Source organism: Argiope bruennichi, chromosome 1, assembly GCF_947563725.1.
Source record: "Argiope bruennichi chromosome 1, qqArgBrue1.1, whole genome shotgun sequence".
Classification (NCBI taxonomy): domain Eukaryota; kingdom Metazoa; phylum Arthropoda; class Arachnida; order Araneae; family Araneidae; genus Argiope; species Argiope bruennichi.
Window position 1 is genome coordinate 12,264,500 of NC_079151.1, and position 25,608 is coordinate 12,290,107.

The window sequence follows — 25,608 nt, forward strand, 5'->3', positions numbered from 1 at the left end:
ATTTATGCGAACCATGATTATGTTTCTAATTATAAATACTATATACCTATGATTAGAAACTTTTAAGTAAACGCGTATGGATATTTTCTACTTAACTTGAATAAATCTTAATATAATGTTCTGAAAGAGAAAAATAGCTTACTCGTCCTATTTTTCACTTGTAATAATCATCACTATTTTTTTTAATTTCAGTTTTTGGGTTATACAAGTTTTCTTTTGTCGCTGATGTATTGAAAATATTCTATTATGAAATCAGTCTCATCATGAACAAAGTATATATGTCCGTTTTACCATAGAATAAATACTTTGAGTAATTAATATTATATATATATATATATATATATATATAGTCGAGAATCAGAAGGCACTGATAATTTTAAATGAAATATAATATGCAAGTTTTATTTTCATTAATACGAAACAAAGAAAGTATGAGTAATCTTATCCCCCTTTTTTTTTTGTATTAGAATGACATCAAATGACCATTATGTAAATTCCGAATAATGAACTACGAAAATGGACATTGCATCACAGAAATCCAAGGTCGCAGGTTTTGTACAATATCACCGCAACCGGCGTTCAAACTAAATAGCTACATTCAGAGAAAAGTCGAAGGCCTTGGCGCACACAACACTTCGCTTTGCGAGGGTGACATTGAAATACAGCCGGGCAACCATCGTCAATGATACGAAATATAGGTTTTATGCGATCATTCAAATCCAATTAGGCTTCGCTACTGCAGACGGTAGGTTTTTGTTTTCATTCTGCTGCAGAGTTCACAATCAACAACAGGAAGTCATTTCGTGCCTGAGCTTTTATGGACCGATTGCCGACAAAAGGAAAATGCGAGGGACAATTCACATGCAACTGCTCTGGAAAAAATACCTGCGCCCGGTAAAACGCTAGATTTTGCATGCGGTGAAATAATCCGTATGTTGACACATCGAATGAGGAAAGAAATGTAGCTAAAGTCCTTAAATGCCTTCATGCAGTAATTTGTGTATTCATTTTATTAATTGCGGAAGCTTTGTGCCTTTTCAATGAAGCAACTAGGTAAATTCATAAATAACTAGACAATAGCTCCCCCCTCCCCTCCTCCTTCAGAAAATATTTAGAAAGGAACCCTTAGAAATTCAGATGCAACTGAGTTGTTAATCGTAATATCGTGTTACTCCCGAAGATTGTGTGTCCCTGTCATTCTGCGTAAGACAACTCAAGTCGGTACATAAAAAGTCAAAACCGCCAGTATTACGAGTGAGTGATGCTGTTTTTAACACATTAATAGCCGCTTACACAGCATGTGTATAATAGTGATAAAAACTGTTAGTATCGGCTCACACAACATGAGTGTGATGCTACCCGTTGTATGGCACAAGATATACGCATATACGCACATATACGCATATACAGTGTCTCACAAAAGTGATGGGACACTTGTGCTTTACAAAAAGAAACTGTAATAAAATAAATTAAAAAAACATTTACAAATTTTTTGTGGGTGTGTTTCATACTTAAATTTAGTACCAATTATTACATAACATACATTTTGTCAAAATATTAAAATATTAATTTAATAAAAATACAATTGTTTGGAACGGAGCAAAAAATAGCTCACATAAGTGATGGGTCACCATTAGATATGCAACAAAAATCGTCTGAAATAAGCAATAAAAATATTTTGGTGGTTTTATTTTTACTCAAAAGCGATTGGCAATAATTTATAAAATCGTCTGCAGTATTTTTCTCCAGTTTGTTTTGGAATTTGTGTTTTTTAGCTCTGTGCAACCATAAATGCTAAACGAAAAGAAACTTCGCCTGAAATTCGAAAATTAGTTATTAATTTGCATATTAAATGCGGAAAATCTATTAGAAAAACTGCTGAAACAGTTAACTTGAGTCATTCAACAGTTTTCAATATCATTAAACGATATAAAAAGAATCATATTATTCAGGATAAAAGAAGCCATCCTGAATAATATCTTTGATGGTCGGCCAGGATGGCCGACCATCAAAGCTATCCAATGGAATTAAGCGAATTATCATTTGAAATATTTAAAAAAAATCCAAGAAAGAGTGCTCCTAAAGTTGCTGCTGATTTACAAGCATTATATGGAATAATTGTTAATCCTGAGACTATTAGAATGGTAATTCGATCTGCTGGATATCACGGTAGAGTAACCAGGAAAAATTCTTCGTAAGTGAAAAGAATAGAAAACTCAGACTAGCTTTCGTAAAATCCAACATAAATAAGAATTCTGATTACTGGAATAAAGTTATATTTGCTGATGAGAGTAAATTTAATATATTTGGTTCTGACGGGAGAAGCTTGGTGTGGAGAAAACCCAGGGAAAAATTTCGCAAACAGAACTTGATGCCAACAGTAAAACATGGTGGAGGAGGAGTTATGGTATGGAGGTGTATGTCGTCCGCTGGAGTTGGTAATCTTGTTTTAATTGACAGTATAATGGATCAATACAAGTATATTGACATTTTAAAGCAAAATTAGAAAATCTTCAGCACGAAAATTGAACCTTCATAACGATTTTAAATTCTACCAGTACAATGACTCTAAGCACACTGCTTTGAACGTTAGACTCTGGCTGCTGTATAACTGTCCTGAAATAATAAAAACACCACAACAATCTCCAGACTTAAATCCCATAGAGAATATTTGGCAAGAATTGGAATCAAGTTTTCGCAAACACACCATTTCTTCAAAACAGCAATTAAAATCGGTGCTTCAAGAAGAATGGGGTAAAATCACTCCAGAAATCACAAACAAATTAGTCAAATCCATCTCAAGAAGATTAGATCATGTTTTAAAAGTAAAATGAAATCCAACAAAATAATTGATATACTTTAAAATAAACTTGCATAGATTTCATCTGTTTTTAATCTATTTTTTAAGTCTATAGAACTCTCGCTTCTAAGCTTATTAGTTAAACTTCTCTTACTAAGAATCTCGCATAACAAGCAAAATAAAATGTAAAAAATTACTCGCTTAACGAGCGATGTTTCGCAGAACGAACGGCGAAAAGAAACCATGTTGGATTGGCCTGGATCAGTCTGTGTAGAGCACTTTTTTAAAGATAGCCCTTATATCTAATGTGGACGAAATTTTGGCCGGATAGCATTGTTGAACGAGATTCCGAAGGGTTTGAGAAACTACCTGTGGAGCCTTAATTGAGCTGATTTTGTCTCTGGACAAGTTTTTGAGATTTGAGGGGGATAGTAACGATATCAATGGAATAACACAGCTAGAACTACCGAAGAACTAGGAAGCTGTATTGTGCGTTACAGCAAAAAACTGCGGAGGTGATTTGGTCAATAATAAATGCAACAACCTTTTGCTGAAACAAACAGATGCTGAAAGTATGGGAAACTATTGTATCAGAAGTTCAAAAGTATAATCTTGATAAGGTTTGTTTGTTGCTTATCCCCCTTAGATTGAACACTAATTCAAACCTAGTCCAAGAGATCGGGGAGAGAGGAGTGCAGTAGCTTATGTGAGTAAATACCCGAGCACCCGAGAGCAGAAGTCTGACTTTAGCTCATATGAAGATGACACTCACTTGCACAACTTTTTTCTACAGGGGGTGGGGTGGGATATTTTCATACAGCTCACAAATAGAAGACAGGGCAAAAAACAACCATACTCAAACTGGGACTCGAACTCGGGACGCCCAGATCAGGGGAAAAACGTGCTACCCCTAGGTCTGGGCGTACATACTTAAGGTACGTATTACATACTTCTTTAACGGCAATCCTTAATCCTGCTTCTCAGTTTCATAAAATTTTGAACCGCAGCAGAGGATAAATGTCTTTAGACAATTTTCTTGTAAAAAAGAAGCATGCATTATAAATAATAAATAACATAATTACAAATTTGTTTCAGTACTTTTTTAAAGAAATGTAACGCATTGTCCTGTTTAATATGGATCTTTATAGAAAAAAAATTGTTTCGCATTACAAGTAAAGTTAAAGCACGAACTATGCTCGTTCCACTGTGTTTTATTATTAGTCACTAGGACAAATTCACAAAAAGATTGTCTTTGACAACACGGTAACAATCCGTTCTGTACATTAGATTTTCAAAATTTCTCGTTATAGACTAGGGTTTCAGGGATTTATAATGAACAAAAATGTGATACAAAATGCAAATGAAACAAATAAAACAATACGATTCGTCAAAATGTTTGGCCTGTTGAGCGTGATTCTGACTCAGTGTTAGAAGAATACCTCGGATTTCTCCATCCCGAGTCAAAGCAGATACATTTTAACAATAACTATTACGCACACATGAAAAGGAACCTGCTACGCTCAGTGCGTTAGTGGGGAGAAAAAAAAATAGAGCACAGCACAGGAGTATGACCATTATATTTTTAACCGTAAACAACGGCGTCACAGGAACCTGGTTTCACAAAAAAGGACAAAAGTTCCAAAAAGATAAAAGACTGATTTTATCTGCTCTTAATTATCCAGAGTTCTTTCACATTCGTTAAAAAAGAAGGTTTAGCGACAGAAGCATCTTAATATGTAGTAGCCATCAGGATGCTGGTCTGAAAGCGAGTATAAACTCGCTTAACAATTTTAAAGTAATTAAGTTCGTTTCTTTGTCCCAGCTGCATGAAGGAACGCAGAGGATAATTGGTCCATTAAATAGCTTCTAAATATTGAGGTAATCTCCTTTAAAAGTTCGCCATATGAAAAGCGCTGTTTTGTGAAGAATTAAAGGACATAGAAACAAATAAAATGTAATGGCTTTTAATTTTTTTGGAACACAAAATGTCCCTTGTTTAAGTACAGAAATATGTCTCGTATAAAAACATTTTTAAAGAGAAATATTTTGGTTTAAGTTTCAAGAAAGCCCATTATAGAGTTATACATGCTGATTCGCAATCCCTCCTAGCATTCAGATATCGTTTAGAATCCCTCAGAATAATTTTAATGTCTTATTCGATCAATGCTATATTGCTTATTATTCGGTATAACTCTTCAAACATTTTTTCTTCCTTTAGAGATTGGAAATAAAAGCTGAATAACGGGCAATTAACTGAAAATAGACAATTTAATTTGTAAAAATCGATGAAGTATTTACAAATGCTGCTTTCTATTTCTCTTAACATTCAGCTACGAATATGAAATATTCGGAAAATGACATATGCAAAGAATGTTGCATAAATATTTTTTTTTGGATCTACACTACATAGCATCGTACATTTATTTCATGTTATACTGAGAATGTGTGTTGCAGATTTACATCATGGGGAAATGTTTAAAATTCCTTGATATGCAATTAAAATAACAGATTAATTCTCTCTAATAAAGGTGTACTTGTGTTTTTAGACGCGATTTTTCCCAACCGATTAAAACCAAAATTTTACATGGAACTATAGTTGCAGTCAAAATATCATATACCAAATTTGATATTTGTTACCAAATTAGATATTTGTTACCAAATTTAAATAGTATTAAATTAGATATACCAAATTTGAATTCGTTTTATCGCATTTACATACTTTTGAAAGTGCAAATCGACATGCGTTTAGCCCCTAATTGGATTTGGCTCAAAATTTGATAGGTGTCTTCAATATAGATGCTAAATAGAATCAGTAAACCAAATTTCATCTATCGAGCTCTTTTCACTTTGTAATTATTGTGTTAAACTTATATTCGAAAAGACAGGCAGATAGACTTACTCAGAATAGAATTTATTCAAAATTAGATAGAAATACACATATTTGGTGTAAAGACCATAGGCCCAATTTTACTGCTCTAGCTAAAAACATTTTTAAGTTATCTTTATCACGACGAGCAGTCAAAGTACTATTTTTATCTTTGCAAGTACAGTTACATTAACTTTACACTTCTTTAATTTTTTTGAAAGCTAATTCTAAATTTCTACATCCCTAAAAACCGAAAGTTAGGAAAACTTCAACAACGACCAAATAAATAAATCTTTAAATAAAATGAATTGAAAATGTCAAAACCTAGTTAAAATTTCTTTATTAAGAATAAGAGCCATCAAATTAAGAATATAACAATAAGTTTCATTAATCATTAAGCTGTTGAAAATTACTTTAAAAATCAAAAAATCCACAGTGATAATGCCCGAACTACCAATAATAATTTGTATTTCCAATTTTTTCAATGACTGCCAAGATTCTACCTAATTATCTGTGTTATGAAAATATGATACGTGTTATTAATTCTTCATATAATATTTACCTAAATTATGACTATAATTTTGGGGCCAATCAGTTATTCAATTTCTTTTGTTTCCGAATAAACAAAATTTTGTAGGAAATACGAAGTTGAAAGTTTTGTTTGAAACCTGCATAAAGCATGGTTATATATGCAGTGCCATCTCCTTTTTCCTGGTGACCTTTTCTTGGTTTATTTTGATTGTTTTCGTATTATGTTCCATGGGCTATATTTCTGAAAGATCTCAGCAGTCTTTCCTTGTCACAAAGAAAATGTTTTCCAAAAGTTAATGTGCATGTTAAAAGAAGGGTATATGCATATATTGTATACTAATAAAAAATTATTATTTTCTATTGATAATTTTAAAAGATTAATGTAAAACCCTTTCTTTGGAGTGGGATTTCTTTTATCTGAGCCGTAGAGACAGTGATCACACCTTTTTAGTCCCAAAATTTTTATTCACAGGTTCATAAGGGACGCAGCACAGATTACGACACAAAATTATGAAAATATTACAAGAAACAACATCACGATCTAGCAGATCGACCTTCCTCTGCTGCCCCTCCGCCAGTTCCCTCTCTCCTTCTTTCTCCTCCCCCACTTCCGTTAGGCAAGCGGGGTTACTCTCAGGGGTGAGACGGGTTGCCAAAATTGGCATGTCTTACAATTAAAATCCGTATCTATTTTTTAATAAACGCAAATTTAGCTCAAATAATAAAATAAAACTAACCAAAATTTCACCGTAGTCAAAAAGAGAAAAAAAATCTCATTTATCACCTATTCCACTATTTCCCACTATATTCTATAATGTCGCCTATTCCATTTCTGTCAAAATAAAACTTAACATTTTGAATTTGTTCGACAGAAGTATAAAAGTGATGACTAACAATATCGAAAATTCTTCTAATGAGATTCTGCTTGTCGGAAATGTATCCAAGTTTCTTCAAAATGAATGATTTGATACGCAACTCACAAATTAATTGGGCAAAAGAATTCTTATTGTGCATTATTTAATTTAGAAGGCACATAGAAAAGTAAATACTTCAAAAATGCATTGCTTTGTAGGTAAAGATCTCACAATATGCATATTTTTAAATTATAAAATTGTATAGAACTTTTTTTTCATTAACTGAAGTTCGTAGCTATTGAAAATTTTACTGTAATGAATTACAGTAGTAAAATTTTAATTAAGGCATAAAATCTTAAATTGAAATTTATTCATAAAATTACTTTTTACTTTTCATACGATGCTGAATTTGTACTGACAAAATATATTTAAATTGAATTATTCCGCAAGAAAATTAGGAAACCTTAAACGCCTTTGAATGATTATAGAAAAGAAACAATCAGTCATGATATTTAGCTTTTAGATTACATGACAAGTTATTGATAATTATAAGAAAGGAATTTATTACTTCACCTGCAGAAAATATATCTTCTCTTAAAACTTTTAACTGCTGGACGTCAGCTTCTGCCTACACATATTTCCTACGCAGTACTAAAATTTCTAGAAGATACATTTTATTGAATCGGTGATCTCTCTATTGCAGCTTCGCTGCATTATATTATTTATTACAAGAAATAAAGGAATGTTCTCAGAGCCCGTTTTGAAGTTTAAATTTCTCGTGCTACCATCCATTTAACATTTTATAGCGAATATATAACGATACAATCTGTTGAAACGTGACTAACTATCAATATTTTTATTAAAGTTTAGCTTGCATTCCTCATTCGTTCACGTGCAGTAAATTTACTTAATGTTTAGTTATGCAAATCTCACGCTGAAAAAAAAACAATTTTGCAACTGTTTTCTTATAATCATAAATTCTATTTCGTTGGTTTTGATTAAAACAACTTCGACTAGAGATATAAACACGACCATTATTTCAAAAACTTTGTTATAGTTTACTTATAATTTAAAGTCTTTTTTTAATATTTATTTCCATATAATTTTTCAATGTTTTTAGAATAAAATAATTATAAAATTCAACATAGTCCTGTATCGATCCGGAAATTTTATTTGCCCCATCAGATTGGATTGATGTATTTTTCTAGAATAATGCATCGCTTAGAAATTATGTAAGGTGCTGTTTTTCTGAAGATTCCAAATCAAATTTAAATGTTTAAAAACGGACGTTTTCTTCAAATAATGCATAATAATTTTATATATATATCCTTACTATTGATTTTGTTTTGGGATTTAGGAATGATTTATACAAGAAATTTCATCGGTTTTTTTAGATAGTATCACATTCTGAGATTACGCCACAGGTTACTGGGAATGCACTTCCTAATTATGAATTATGATCTGATTATAGTATCCGAATTGGCATTCACTAATCAAAATTCTAATTCGGATTCTAATAACATGGAGTTTTGATAATTCACTAATCAAAATTCTAGTAACATGGAGTTATGGATGAGAATTTTAAAAATAATTAGAATCGTTCTAATCCAAGCAGTAAATCACATCATAATTTTTACAAGAAATTTCCTCGATTAGTTTAGATTCTTATCATACCATGATTCACCCTATAGGTTAATGGAGAGATGCTTCGCAATTATAAATAATAGTGCAATTAGAGCATCTTAATTAGCATTCCCTAATCAAATTTTAATTTATAACAGAGATCTTGGATTATATTTTTTTATATTCCACACAGCAAATCACATGCATCTAATACCGCAGTTTTTTTTTGTTTTTTTTTTATGATGATGTTGTTTTAAGAAACGGAGAGGTGTCAAAATATATTCGATATACTTAATTTTCAGCTGACATTTCGTAATAAAATCGAAATAATTCGAGTTCGAAAATATGAATCAATCGAAGAATCAAGCATGAAAATCTGTTGCGTAGAGGCTTACCATTTTGCAATATCAAGTTAATTTTGCAATAATATATCAAAGCCTCTTAAAACATTTTGTTCTGTCTCAAGTCATTTTCAATATCCGAAATATTCTACGTGGATCATAAAAAATTTTCATGTTCATCAAGTATACAACTAAATAAGAGAACTAATCAGGATATTAAATCATTATTTAATACTACCCCCCTTGAAATTCATTTGTCCTTTTGAATTATATTTTCGGCTTTATATTGAAGATCTGGGGAAAATCGCTAGTTATAAAAATTTCTGAGATAATAAGGGAATCTATATTTTATATTTTCAAGCTGAATAAGTTCCAAAGTGACAACTAACTGTCTTTATTATTTAAATTACTTATGACTCAAAATTAAAACAATGACATGCTCATTTAATAAGTACAGAATTAAATAAACAGAACATCATGTGATATCTTTCCACTCAAAATTTTAAAGACACTAGAATAACTATCGACACACAAACTAAAAGCCCAAAATTGAATCTCTGTGTCTACAAATAATAGCGATAAATGTGTGTGTATTATTTTTAGATCTTTTTGAAGTTTAAAATATCATATTTTCAATGATGCCAATTTAGTTGCCATAAAATTCTTGACCTTTAAAAATATTTTTAAAGCTATCTCACAACAGTATTTTCATTGTTATGAATGAAAACCCAAATCGATTTCATAGTTTTATTAAATATTTAATCGCGTGATTTTCTTTCATTGTTTTTTAAAAGAAGAATTCTGCCTAATATCTGTGAGGTTAACAGGACGAAATAAAAGTGAAGCTATAATACCGCTAAATTTAGAAGATATAAGGAAAACAATCTAAGTGAAATTAAATACAAATAGCTCCGGCGAATCAGCTCGTAGATAAAGCCGACAGGCGATAAATAAGTTTCAAAAATTAAGACATTATTCTATCATAAAATTTAAATTCAATAAAAAATTAATATCTATGTTCATTGATATTGGGATAATTGCTGATTAATTTTTGTAAGTGCACATAATTAGTTTTCGGATATGATACAGACTGAATTCAAAAATGTCAATATTCGTAAGTACTTTAACAAAAAATTTTTTAGAAATTTAATTTTGGTTCCATTGATTTTTTTTTTAATTCTTTAGTACCACAACAGACAAATTTATCTCTGATTTAAAGATAAAACTATTATTTCCTGCTGTGTTATGCCATATATAGATTGATTTTGATTATTTAAACTTACAAGTTATTTCTTTTGTATCTAGTTAATATTTTAGCCAAATTTATAAAGTTTATTTCTTTTAACATTATTAAGTACAGAAAATAATTCTACAAAAAGCATATAATTTAATTAGATAAATGGCACAAAATAAAAACAGGCTTCTTCAAAGAAGACAGAATATATTTAGATTTTTTAATAGCAACATTTTCTTCTGAAATGAAAAAAAAAAAAAGATATGACACAGAAACTTTTTAAATAATAATTAAATACGTTAGATAACTGCCCTTATCTGAATACAAATTATTCAAAAATTACAATTTGAAATATCCAGTTAACTTATAGTAACAAAGAAAACCTAAAAGTAACGAACATCAGATGGAATCTTATTATCTAATAGGCGGAAAAAAAAGTTTATATTTTTACCATTTAAAAATCTTAATTAAAACAATCTTTCAATTGATAGCTATAAAAATAGGGAGACGCAAAATTTAAATATTTAACCAATTGATCTAAAATGTTAAAAGAGCAAAAATAAATAAAATTACTAATCCAGTTCAAGTTTCCATAACTCAGAAATTACAAAAATGTTAATTTAACTTATCAAATTAACATATGAAAAAGAAAATATCCTTTAAGAAATTATACATCCCACCTCTCTATTTTGATTTTTACTCACTCTTTCGTAAATCTTAATTGCGATCAAAATAAATATGTGAAATTTTTTTCGGAAGAATAATTCTGCTTATATTAAATTCTAAAAGTTTGTAAACGACTATTTTAAATGTCAGTTATTCTATCTTACCTTTTCAGATTTCCTTTGTTATCATAAATCCAAGCGAACGAGTTAAATCCATTGAGCGAACTGGTAAAATCGTGAGATCATACTGAGGGAATCCCATATGTGAGAGCAGGTCCTCTCTTCCTGCTGGCTATCTAGTCCGTGACTCAGAACAGCTGTGCGTGCAGACCGTTTGTCTACCGCTGAACTCCCCTCCCCGCTTCACCTTCAAGCGGACGTGTCAGAAGAAAAAAAAGCGCACTAATCCGACTGTGTCGACATCTATTGATACAAAATGAAACAACTTTTTGGAGGAAAAAAAAAATCATGCGATGGGGTCAATGCCGATGCTGCCTGCTGATAAATCAAATATTAGATTGATAGATGTCTTTGAAACTCCGATATTTTTAGGCTATTGCGAAGAAACTACAGTATGGAATCTTCGGATACTCATTTTCGAAAATGCGGAGAAGATATATCTTTTAATTAATATGTTTATAATCGAGAAACAAGAAAAAAATACTATTCTCCATTTATTCTTAATATATCTTTAAAATCATTTCAAATAGTTGTACAAGGAACGCATTCCCCTACTCTCTGGACTTTTCCCGGTCAGCATTGTAGTCAAATCAGTCCATAAATTTGGAATAAGAAGCAATCGTAGGATTGGAGTATAAATTCTCGAGTCTCTTTCTCCTTTTCAACTTCCAAAAGCAGATAATTTTATTGAGTCCAATTTCATAAAAATAGAAGCAATTTTAAGATACAAATATTAACTACAATCTGAAACAGCAAAACATTTCATTGCTGTTTCCTACAAGAGAAATTGAATCGCGTATAAAAAAAAATCTAAATTAAAATTCAATAATAATTTTAAACAAAACGTAAAAAAATATAACGCTTCTTTAATACAAACTAAGTACTCTTTAATTAAAGAAACAGACATGTTTAAATAATAACATGATTTCCAAGAATCGTAAAACAACAGTATGTATAAAACAATCAAAAAACAATTATTAATCAAGGAAAATTCGTTTAGAAATTTTTTTATTAATTTTCCTTTTCTTTTGCAAATTTTTTTTACATATAAAGGAAATTCATTTCTTTTTCTACATTGCCATATACATTCCAGATCGGTTGCTTTTCAATACTTCATGAAATCTGCACTCACCAAATAGCATTACTTATCAAGAGACATCTGAACATTTGCAGGGCAATCATTATTTTCGAAAATGTTGATCACCATATTATCATATATTAATTTAAATAAAATTATCTCTGGCAGGAGTACTATTTCTTTACTGACCTCATATAATTGTGATTCGAAGTACTTAAACTGCCCCTTTTCATCTACACACTCAACCACAATATGATCAATAAAATGATCTTTTAATTTTGGGGTGCATCTTTCATTTCACTTTCGGTGCTTCTCGAAATATTAATTAAAAATTCAAATCTTAAATTAATTTTATTGTATGCTTCCAAGCACTATAAAAGTTCAAACATGTTTCAATTTCCTATTTTTCTTTTTAGTATGGCTTGTGCTATTCATTTCATTATCGCAAGACAACAAATTTTAGACGATTCTATTCCGCTAAGGGGTGTGAGTTGGAGGGATTAGCATATTTCCGGCATTCTTCGTCATTCTTTGACTTTGATTTCGTCCTAATAGATACTTTTTCACTCAGTTTTTTTTTTTTTTTTTTTCCCCGAGCGTATATGAATATTGTATTGTTTTTGACAGTACTATTTTATCTTAATTTAAATTTGTGTATTGACTGATTATATGGCTCATTCCAGGGGCAAAAAAAAAAGTTTTCGGGAGTACCACGAAGAATATTTTACGTAATATCTTTAAATGTGATCGAATTTATTAACCGTTGTTAATCTCAAAATATTTGTTAATCTCAATTTTTAATCAATTGTTAATCAAAAAAATTTAATAACAAATAAAAAAATAAAAGTTTAACATAAAAAGCGTATGATTATTTTGCAAAAAAATAAATTGACACATTTTAAGTGTATCTTCCATTTACTCATCCTAATTTAATGAGTAGACCCTTACAATAAAGAAACATTGCTCTTAATTATTTATTATTATGAATTATTTTCTATTTCCAATAATATTACGAGTTATCCGCAGTTTCTAAGCCTCCCTCTCGCATATTCCGAACTTGCGCTGTTGTTCAGTGTAAACATCTCCTCCTTCCTTCTTACCCCTATTTTTGATTCATTAAAAACATCCTCACGCATACGCAGAAGCGCGGAGTGCTCTCGAATCCGATGACGAACACTATTTTTATTAACGGTTTTTAATTTTTCGGCGCACGTTGGTTTCATCACTTTATTCGGCAACAATTTCTTCTTCTGTTTTTACTTCGTACTCGTCAAATGCATCTTTCCATAAAATTATCGACGCTTATAGAAGAAAAATTCTGAAATACCCTTCGAAAGAAGTAAAGTAATGGACTCATCCGAATGGATAGAGCAAAGAAAGGTTAAAATGCATTGTTTTCAATGTTATTCAATTAACTTCAATAAGTATTAATAAATGCATAAGTAAAAAATATGTTCGCATCTATTCATTCGCACCACTCTTCACATGGAATTAATATATTATTAATAAAATTTAGAGGGAAAAAAAGAAATATCAAGCGATGAATAAAAAAAGTATTTGTTTTCTTGTATTATCTCTAAAAATAATAATAAAATGAATTGTGGTCTAAGACCAAAAGGTAAACCACCCGATACCAAATCTTTCTTAATTATACTTTAGAAAATAAAAATGTGCGCTAGAAGCATTTTCTTTTAAAATTTTATATTTTCAGCATTTTGTATTTTCAGTATGTGTGTGTGTGTGTAATGATATTTAAAAATCTAATTTAAACTTAATTAATTTCCTAATTTTTTGCTCAATTCAGCGCACATTAATTTCCTTCTAAAATAGTCTCTTATTTCCTGATCCAATTCCATCTTTATTCATTCAATCAATGCAACGGAAGATTTGTAAAATTGTTGGAATCGTGAAGTTCCCACACTCCGAGAAGGGATAAAAATTTGTCGATCTAAACACATTCTTTTAAAAGATCCCTATAATTCCCTTACCTAAATCGACACGTGTAAAGAAGTCCCTATCTTCTGTATATACTGCGAGTCTAGAATCTCGCAGTATATAATCATGGGGATAAATATTTCGTTCGCCTTTTACTCTTCTTCTGCTCTTGTATTGCTTGTGAACGGACGCCGGTTTTGTTCGCGCTTTTTGTACATAAAGTATGCCTCCCAGGATGGAATAAAAGCGAAGTTTAAAAATTCTAAGTGTCTTTTCTCTTTCTTCGGTCACGAGATTGCCCAAAAATGATGTGTTCACACACACACACACACACACACACACACACACACACACACACATACACACACACACACATACACACACACACACACACACACACACACACACACACACATATATATATATATATATATATATATATATATATATATATATATATATATATATATATATATATATATATATATATATATATATATATATATATATATATATATATATATATATATATATATATATATATATATATAATACTGGAAGTTAAAGAAGAAAGGTCCTGTTTAAGATCTACATAATTTATAAAGATGGACAAAAAAGTAAAGTACTGGCCTCACATTTAAGTTTTTATTAACTTTGTAATGACATGGGAGGAATTTCTATTAGAAAGGCTCATGTGCACAAAGAATAGAACGCACATAGACTACTAAATATAGCATGACTTCAATGGTGTATTTAGAATTTCAGTTGGTCAGGGAGGGAGATGGGGGTTGGCTCCTCTGATATAAGGTTGTTTATAAATTAGGTAACTTTTAAAAAGTTGAAGGGAGGGTTTCAGTAATTTTTACACATTCTTACTGAGGAGTCTACGTCAGCATTATAATGGCATTATTCAGCAATAAGAGCTTTAAAAATGTTATGAATTATTAGGAATTTAAAAAAATTACTAACAAGTTGCAGCTTTCTGTTCCTTTACGTGCATTATATGAGACTTTTGAACCAATATCTATTATGCCCATATTATCTATCCAACAATTTAAAGTAATAACATAATTAAAGACTATCGATCAGAAAGTTAGCAATACAAAATTTATTGATATTCCTTAGCAAATACCCGGAATCGTTCCTGGGGACGTTGCCTCCTCCGAGCTGAATTCTCTTACACTCTTTTTTTCACACTAACCTCACTTAATACATCCGGTAGAATAATTATTTTTATTTTTATAATATTTTAAATTCAAAATTTCTATCCAAAAGTTTTAATGAATTTCTTCAAAGATGCTTCGTAACTAGTTAATAAATAGCTTTCTTTTCTTTTCAATTGCTCACCGAAGAATTCGTTTTCAGCTCTATTGTTAGCAAACTCCATCTTCTGAAATCAGAACAAAATAAGCTATACTCAGAAGGCCTTTCAGAGATTCGTAAAGAAATAAATTTACTCACCGCAAGAAGTAAATAAAAGCTTCAAACCATTAATTAACTAATGTACCATCATGTTTTATCATTCATCAGCATTTTATTGCTTATAATCTCTAAATATTTTTGTATTTAATTAGCCACCTTGGGCGACCAGCTGGGTTGCCTGGATTAGTGGTCGTTAAAATTGTCAATTAAATATTTTTTGTAGCTTGTTCTTAATATCTTATTCAGCAAAATATTTTTAATCTCCAAAATTTGATAAGTGTATAATTTATACTAATTTAGAAGCATTACGTCGTTTTTCCTCAGTTTTATTATAAATTTCACATATTCCTCATCATTTCTCTCAAAACTCGTATAAAATGGATACACTATGCTATTTCTTGTCTTTTAAATATGTGATTTGATAAGCGAATTCAAGATCGGTGCTTGGACATGGGCGGTATTTAATTCTATAAAAAGGTTGCAGATTCTGATGGAATTGAAATTTTTACACCTTCTCCACAAATAAGATAAGATATAAATATATAAATAAGATGCTTGATTCGTAATCATTCAAAAATAGATTTCTAAATTTTTATAAATCTCAAAAAATTGTATACTTGTAGTAAAAGTTAAAAAAAAACTATCGGTGAATCAAGCGGGAGTGGAATTAAAAATATAAAGAGTTTGAATGTCTTTTTTTGTAATGTTTCTAATCCACTATAATGTACACTGCTTATATATTGCAAGATAACAACAGATGGATTTTTCATTTGTTTGGTGAGAGGGAGAGGGTACTTTTTGTTCAACTCCTTTCTATTTAAAGAAAACCTTCAAACTGTTTAATAATAAGGAAATAAGAGGGTAAAATGCACATATTAATGAATCTTGAGCCCTGTTCATTCCAATAGATTCCAAGATACAAAATAATGTATTTTTCAATTTTATTTTAATAAGGAAGATACAATTTAAGATACAGACACGAATATTTGAAAACTGTATAACATAATTGCATAATATATATAAACATGAAATATTGTTACAATTTGAAAAAATTCAAAATCTTTATTCTTACACTGCATCTTCATTTTTTAATATGAACTTCATTATTAAAGATGAATCAGCGATTTTCGTTGCTTCATTTATATTATAAAATGAAGCAATAACAATTCTAACCACTTAAGATTTTTTCATCCTTTCTTTCTGTGTTATCTTTTAAGGAATCCTTCTATGATATCTTAAAGAAAGATGACTTTCTTAATATTTATACTTAAAATATTGGTAAAATCTGAAGAGTCTAGGACTTGTCCATGCGATCTCACTCGATCGTAATTCATCACTTAAAAAATCTTTTGTGGCGATCGAACGAAATGAGAATCTTTTCAGACTCACGTCGCATTTGTTCGTCGTGAAGTTCAAAGCAACAATTTAACGTATTGTTTTGTTATCGTAATAATTTTTTGCAAATTCTTTTACAAAAACATATAAAATATTTTAGTATAGCCTGAAAACTCTGAAAAGAAATTAAATACTTTAAATATATTGCAATAGATGGCAGCAGAAGAACTTCATATCTCACAAGAGGAGTGCGAAGTTTCAAAATTTGAGTTCAGGGTATTAGAATAATGGAAATATCGCTTATATACTAGTAAATTATTGTCATTGTTGCACTGCCGATCTAGGCAGTTAGGAGGGTATTGGCTCCTTGTCAGGGAAATTTGGGTTCGGTTCACGATTCATTTTTGAAAAACTTTTTCCATAGTTATTGAAAACAAATTATCGATTGACAAATAGTTTTAATTTATTTTGCCCATTTTTTTATACAAAAATAAATGCGCACTTACCTAATTCGTGAATTATAATGAGCATTTATTTTTTAAATAGTAAATTAATTTTAAATATAACTTGAATATTAATAAATACTTTAAATTACCATTGTCATCTTAAAAATCCTTATTTTTTATTTTTGGATTTTAAGAATGACAAATTATTTGTTATAGTTTGCAAAAACGCGTTGGTCTGCAGGGAGAAACATAATTTTGGCGTTTTTAAATGGCAAACGAGAGGATCCGGGAGAAGACAGAATTTTTCCCTTTATCTTCATAGACTTATCTATAGATTTAAAAACAATCTATAAATAGGAATAAGTCATCTGGTATTTTTATTTGTTGCGCATTTTGTCAGTGAGATTTTTAAAACATCGTGCTTTACTGCTTTTGCTTCGCAAATGGTAGCAATTTATCATTTCCATCAGTATTAACTTTATTCACTTTTTAATTCACTTTTGCTTTTTATCTGCCAAAACATTTTTTATTACAGTAGCAAATTGTCTAATCGAGTTATAAATCGTAAAACAAGTGAAGTCTAAGTAAGACATTTTTGTACTAATTTAGCTCAGCAGCTAGTGAAAGAAATCTTAATTATTCAAACAGATAAATTATACTATATATAAAAACTAACTAATATAACAGACATAATGACAATTATTAATAAAAATATAGGTAATATTGTAAAAGCATTTAAGACTATATTTTAAAACGTAATGACTGACTTATCGAAAATTACATTATACGATTATTTCAGAAAAAATTCCCTCCCCCCCCCCCCCAAAAAAAAAAAATTAGTGCTAGGGTTCCTCAGCAAGCTTATTGCGGTCCTGAACAACGGAGCGCGTATTGATTATATATATATTTTAAATATATTACATTTTTCACACAAATGTTCAAATTTCTTATTTAAATCATTTTTAGTTGTTTCAATTGTTAATATAGCAAATATTTCTTAAATAAGTATACCTATATTTCGTTAAAATTATAAGAAACAGTTTAAATTTTATAAAAATATTTTAATGATATTGTGGTGAAAGCTTATAAACCAGTTAACAACTACGCTACATAAGCAATTGCTTTTGTATTGTGGTCCTGTTATTCGGCTGCGAACCACAAGGTCCTAGGTTCTATCCTCGCCCGTAACAATTCGCTACAAAATATTATTTATTATAAAGAATTTTAATCCTTCTGTTCATTTTGTATAGTATACCATACCTACAACTTTATAAAAATGTATTTTAATATTAATTATAATAATAATATTATATAATAAATATATTATATATAATAATTATATAATATATATAAATATAATAATAATATTAATAAATAAAATTGCTTTTCTTCAAAAAAAGCAATCTTGTCACGATAAGGGTTAATGAAAGAGCCTTCTGTATTTAATATTCTTTATACATTTTTTTATTATTATTATTACTAAAAGCGGTTTTTTAGTCTGTTTTGTTTGTCTATCTGTCGAGACATTTTAGTCTAGCCGTTGGAATTAAAGCTACAAAATTAGAAAGAAACTTACTTTGGAGGATGAAAACATGCATCTAAATCAATTTTTTTACGTTTGAATTAACTTTAACGAATCAAAAATGAAGCGAAGTTTCGATAGATAGTGATAAATTATGAAAATATTATCTCACAAAAAGAGAGATATCAAATATATCAAGTTAAATTTAAAGCCGTTGGCACAAAATTAAATTTTCAATGCTATATTTAATTGTGCAATGTTCTATAATCAAAAAAATTAACATTTTCAACATATTATTTATAACAGTGGTTTTATTTATTGACATTTAAGTCAAATTTATTTCCTCGTTTCAATTTCAAAATTGCAAAGAATTTTTCCTTCTGCTGAAAAAAATAATTATTGTATCTTATCTAACTTTTTAAAATTAAGAGTGTTATTTTACCATTAAGCAATGAAAAGGTAGGAAACAATTGCATCTTTTACTAATAATAAATTATCTCTCATCTTAAACATAAGGTAAATTTTGCTTCTGAATTAGATATTTCATTACAAAAGTATTAAAACTGTGAATTATTTTATTTTTGATAGAATATTAAATAAGTACCTGAAATTTATAAGCGTCTTTTTAAAAGACGAATAGAAAAAGTAAACTCATGAAAGAAGAGAACTTCTTCAAATATTACGGGAAAAAATATAAGAAAAGAGACATTCTTTGAATATAATGTATATTTATTTTATAATATAATTTATTTTATTGAATATAATGTAATATTTATTTTATTGAATATAATGTAATATTTATTTTATAAATATTAATAATCACAATATCAGTTATTTTTAAAGAAGTGAAAGCATCGTGAGACTAATATCGACATGGAGTGATGGTTCGTTTTATGAAGTGAAAAAGAATCATGTAGCATCTATTGTACTAACGAAAAAATGCAGTTGCTTTAGATTTATCTCAACCTTTCTCTATTTATATGCAAGATTTGAAAGACTCGATTCAATAAAAAGGGCAGTACTAATTGAAGATAGTAGCAATTAATAGAAAAAGAAACAAAATGGCTTATAAAAAGTTATAACTTTATTACCTATTAATTTGTAGAAACCATGCAAATCTTCACAATCAAAACAAATATCTATATATTTAAGTAAACAATAGCAGCGATCCATAGCATTACGAAGAGAAAAAGAAACATTTATGAAAGGAATCATAAATGAAATACATAGGCATAGTATAATCAAAGCATTTTATAAGAAATAAATTTCTAAATTTCATATGAAACAAAATATATATATATATATATATATATATATATATATATATATATATATATATATATATATATATATAATGGTTTAAAAGAACGCCTTATAGATTAGGACAGAATAATTAAGACTGAATGAAACATTATCTTCTTGAAAATGCTCTAAAGAACCATATGACAATTTTATTTTGCATTTACCTTTAAAACATTCACTTCCATGAGCATCACCCGTGTGTTACAGCTACTTTCTAACTGTACCGAACTATCCATTTAATTAGATCATCCCCATCCTATTATAATTAAGAAATAGAAAATAAATGGCAATCTAATTAGATAGGTGGTTCGAGCCTATTAGGCTTGAGCCATAATAGTGAGCATTTATTTCTGATAGAGGGCGCCACAACAGTTGCTTGAAGTTTGCGTATTTCCGTCATCGGGTCACCAATGTTGCTATTGGCACTTGTTATACATGTAATATGGCTTCGAATGGATAAATTTGTAACACCATCTATTAATTTTCTGTTATGCATATCAATGAGTAATTAATGAGCATATCAATGAGTGAGCGCCACACACAGTCTTAAATTCAAAATTAATTCATTTTGAAGATATAAGTCTTTTTCCGATACCGTAATAAGTAATTATAAAACGATATGTGTGTGTGTGTGTGTGTGTGTGTGTGTGTGTGTGTGTGTGTGTGTGTGTGTGTGTGTGTGTGTGTGTGTGTGTGTGTGTGTGTGTGTGTGACAAAAAAATACAGGGCAAACATCCATGTTAACATTTCCCACCTGGTGCTTTCCATCCCCCGAACGCTTTTTCTAGTTCCTCAGCACACGCCATAGTCAAGGGGTCATTGTTTTTACAAGCTACTATTTGAATTCCAATCGGCAGTTTCTGTTTATTGAATCCTATTGGACAGTTGGTAGACGGTAATCCCAGAAAATTAAAAAGCGCTGTGTAGCAGACATTTAAACATAAGGATAACCCCTCACTGTGATAAGGGGCGCTGAATGGAAAACTGGGCATTAGGAGAATAGTATTCTCATCCAGCAGACTGCTGAATTCATTCATCCACTTTTCTAACATATTTTCATAGTGGGAATTCCGACATTTTCTGTAGAATAAAGGAAAATAAGCAAAAGTGAGTATTGCAAGAACAGGAAAACTTAAAGTTGATTTTCCAAAGAAGGACTTGAGGAAATCTACTTTTAAGCTGAAGTCTACGCCTTTGCCTCCTGTAAGCATATCTATGTAATCTGGTGTTGAGTTGTGGAATGCATTAATTATACATCTTGTAGCATCCATTAACAAAGGCATTTTTACTTCTCTGGCTTTGACGCTGTACCGTTTCTCGAAATAGAAAACAGCCTGAAAAAAACATAAAATTGTCAAATGGAAAGAAAAAAAAAACGAATTGAAATTATTCTTGTATAATATATAAAAGAAATGAGTCGAAAAAGTTGTTCGATAATTGAAATTTCTTAGAAGATTGGGATTAAAAAGTGATTTTCAAACCCTCATTTTGACTGTTTCTAACATCATCAATTAATATTGCCAGTTTTGAAAAAAAAATGGTATAAAACTTCTACCTTTATTTCATTTCCATACTTTGAAAATATTTAAATGCACGTGGACTAAAAATTAAAAATTTGAATAAAACAAATTAAATAAAAATAAAGAAAGAGAAATATTTAATGACAACATTATGTAAAATGATCTGCTTAAAAATTTCCAGAAACTGCGTGTTTCCTCAATTCTTTTGAATTTTATTATAATCTGTTTTTTAGAATCGAAAGTGTGAGTTCCTTTGTTTCATTTATCTAGTAAAACAGAAGAATCAGGTACCAGCTTTCAATATTTTTGTCAAATCTATCAAAATTCGCCAAATTAACATAATAAGAAATCAAGACAAAATATTGAAGCATTTGGCTACTTATCGTTAAAATATTACAACTTGGCACCATATGTTGGCATGTACCGGATTCTAATATTTATATAATCAACTAGCAGACCCGGCCACGTGTTGCTGTGGCTAAGGTTTTTGTTATATTACATAATAGTAAATTATTCAAGGGAAACGGTAGGAGAACACCAGCCATGGGGACCACCATGCTTTTTTACACAGATGCCATTTGTAAAAAAACATGGGGACCACCATGCTTTTTTACACAGATGCCATTTGTAAAAAAACATAGGGACCTCCATGATTGATTTTCTACTACCGTTGATATTGAGCAAAAATCAATACAAAAACAAATAAATTTGAATTTCATAATTTTTTGTATTCAAGTTTGTAACAAATGAGTACATTACAAAGTTGTTAGTAAAAAACACGTAACACTTAAACTTATAAATGAGGTAGGTAGGGCAGATAGTTTTAAATCTTTGTCAATAATGTTTATTATTTTGAATTACAAATACTTTTAATTTCAATTTAATTTAGCACTAATCGGTGCACAATATTTTTGGTTCACCTGTCTTTAGCTAACACAAATAGATTTGACGGTTTTCCTACACGTGAACATGCAACATATAGTTGCCCATGAGAAAAACATGGATTTTCCAAATCTAAACCACAAATGGACATTGTTTGGCCTTGAGACTTATTTATAGACATGGCAAAAGCCAAACGAATTGGAAACTGTAACCTTTTGAAGGGTATCGTAGATTCTGATGGTATCATCGGAATACGTGGCAACAGGACCACTTCTCCTTTAAACTTTCCAGTTAAAATGGTAGCTTCAAGTATATTTCCGGTGATCTTTTTGATGACCAAACGCGTACAGTTGCATAATCGAGGTGGATTCAAATTACGCAGGAGAATAACAGGTGAACCAATCTTTAATCGAAGGTTATGTGGTGGCATTCCAGGTATATCTAGTGAATTTAAAAATTCAATTGGAAACCAAAATAGCCCAATCACTGAGCCAGTTATGATTCAAGTAATTACTCTGTATATCCGGAAAAATACTCTGAATCAATTCATTTTTTCCCTGAAGAACAGTGCAGAAATTGTCTGGCAGTTTAATGCATTGCGTATTTGGTTGCAGTTCTATTTTACCGTTCCCAATATCTAGTAATGGCTCAGAAAATATTTGTGCTGATGGATCATTTTGCAATTGTACGCGCATGTTTATGGCCAATCGAAGTGTTTCAACACTTCGCCATAAGAATGATTGTTTTAAACATGCATTAACCTCATCCGTGAAAGTAGAGCGAGGTATAACCGGTAAGGTCTGACGGAAATCATCAGACAAAAGTAAGATAGCACCACCGAAAAGTTTATCATTGCCGTTTAAACAATTATTGAAAAAGTGTGAGAAGCTTTGTACCACTTTTCCATATATATATATTAATTAATTTTTGATCCTGAAGCCTTAAGTACCTCATAACCAGCAAAATACATATATCATACAGTGTGATTTGATGTATAGCAAATATATAATAATATAACTATGTGATAATACTTACATGTATATATTTTAATTAAAGATTGTTGAACAATGAAGCACTAATAATTAAAAAGAAAGAAGAATTCCACTGTATTACTTTTACTATAATATGAATTCAATTTATACTTCAGTCTAAATAACACGTGGTCGGCTATGCTAATACCAAAAATTGAAAAAGTAAAAACAATTGAATTTAATTGTATTGCGTTTACTACGAAATAAATTTAACTTATACTTTAGCCTCAGCAACACGTGGTGGTTATGCCATTAAATTGTAGCTTATGTGAAACGTTGGTACTTTTAACACAGCGCCATCTGCTAGAATACTTACTCAATCCAGTCAACAGATACCGCCATTTGTTAGAATCGCTTGGAGATAACAGATAATTATGACTGTCAAATAATGAACAAATAATTTGTTCCTTCTTAATACCTTCCTTCTTAGTATAAACCCTTTATGATGTATAATAAATCCTCTAACTTCAGTGATACAGATTCTGGCTTCCTCAGCTTAGAGGAAAGATTTTTTTTTAAAAAAAAGTTCTATATTCCACACATGAAGTTGCCATGAGATTTATTCCGTCATTGATACATTTGTCTGTTGCAATAATTCAAAATTCATTTACAAAATGAAATCAGTTTCAGAAACTTTTATTAAATAATGATAAGCATTGTAGCTGAAGTGAATGATAGCTGAGTTGATGATAGCTGACATAACTTGATACGTACATGCAGTTTATTAGTAAAGAAATGAAAAACTGAAACGATTATTGTAACCATTTTTTATTATCATATCTTCAATAATTTATATAAAAAAAGATTAAATTTCATTTAACATACAAATGAGTTAATATTTTTTTATTATCCGATTAGAGGAACTTATTATTGGCTCGTTCACTTACCTTTTTTACGATATCCTTAACAAAAGAAATAAAATCATTTAATTGAAAATTCAATGAAGGTAACAAATGTTATTGCCGTACAACATTTTTCTTAGTAAACAGTCAGATAAAGAATCGGAATTCATTCAAAACGAAAAGTAATAATTATCCGTGTGCACCTCCAAGTATTTTTCCAAACTTGTTTATAATTTAAAAAAAAGCAGAATTTTAGTATGTTATATTAATCAGTGATCCGTTAAAACGTTTGTAATTAATCATTTTCAAATAAAATATCTTATTTCTGAAAATTGCCACCGTGCACAGTAATACAAAATTCAAACATAAGATCATGATACTTTATCCGTTGCAACGTATCAAATTTATTGTATGCATTAAAAAATAATTGTGGAAAATGATATCTTATTCCTGAGAAACGTTTTCGGATAGGATCATAAATAATTCGAACATTCGGATTCGAAACGTAACGCAAATGCGTGAGTTTTTCTACGCCAGTTGGGGTAACGCTATGCAGATTAGAAATTTTTAATTTCCTTTATTCTGTTTTATTTTAATTCAAAAGTACTTAATAATGAATCTGAAAGATCGATTCATTAGCAATGTTTAATTTTAAATGCATCAAACATTAAGAAAATAAATAGAATCGTTTCAAATAATCAGCCGAAAAATCTTAAGCCTAGCCTCATGACTGTTGGGAAAAAAAACTGAAGCCGTACTCATTTGGCGATGGAGAAAATGAAGATTTTTTCGGCCGAAGAGTTAGTTTTTAATTAATAATTAAAATTCTAATTAAAAATTCAAAAAAAGGACTATCCTATCTTTTAAGTTAGATCAAACTGCACACGGTGTTCAAATTTGATTAAAATCGGTTAAGTAGTTTAGGAGTCCATCGCGGACAAACAACGTGACACGTAATTTATATATATTAAGATTATACCAAATGGTCACTTCTCTTTTTAAAATAAAACAGATTATTTTTTAAATTGCATTTTCCTTGTGCAATATTCATAAAAGCGAAATATCACTGACGTTCTCAATGATTACGGGGTTCTCAAACAAAAATGTTTGCCAAATATACCAAATCTCGCTAAACTAATTCATATAACAAAAAAAAAAATTCATTTGATTATTGATTAGGGATTTGATTCATTAAGGAT

The 25,608-nt window shown here is 29.8% G+C and overlaps 2 protein-coding genes across 3 annotated transcripts in view; both read right to left on the reverse strand.

The window, feature by feature from the left end:
* The window catches only part of LOC129979916 (uncharacterized), a 149,918-nt gene extending 138,673 nt beyond the window's left edge, over positions 1-11,245 (reverse strand). For both annotated transcript variants that reach the window (XM_056090758.1, XM_056090756.1), the window contains exon 1: positions 11,080-11,245. The gene's annotated coding sequence lies outside the window, so the exon portion shown is untranslated. The remainder of the gene's footprint in view (positions 1-11,079) is intronic.
* A 9,595-nt stretch (positions 11,246-20,840) lies between these two features.
* Positions 20,841-25,608, reverse strand: part of LOC129975916 (fatty-acid amide hydrolase 2-B-like) — a 43,470-nt gene continuing 38,702 nt past the window's right edge. Inside the window, exon 7 of the mRNA XM_056089205.1 lies at positions 20,841-21,468. Coding sequence (XP_055945180.1) covers positions 20,875-21,468 — 594 coding nt within the window. The 3' untranslated portion in view covers positions 20,841-20,874. The remainder of the gene's footprint in view (positions 21,469-25,608) is intronic.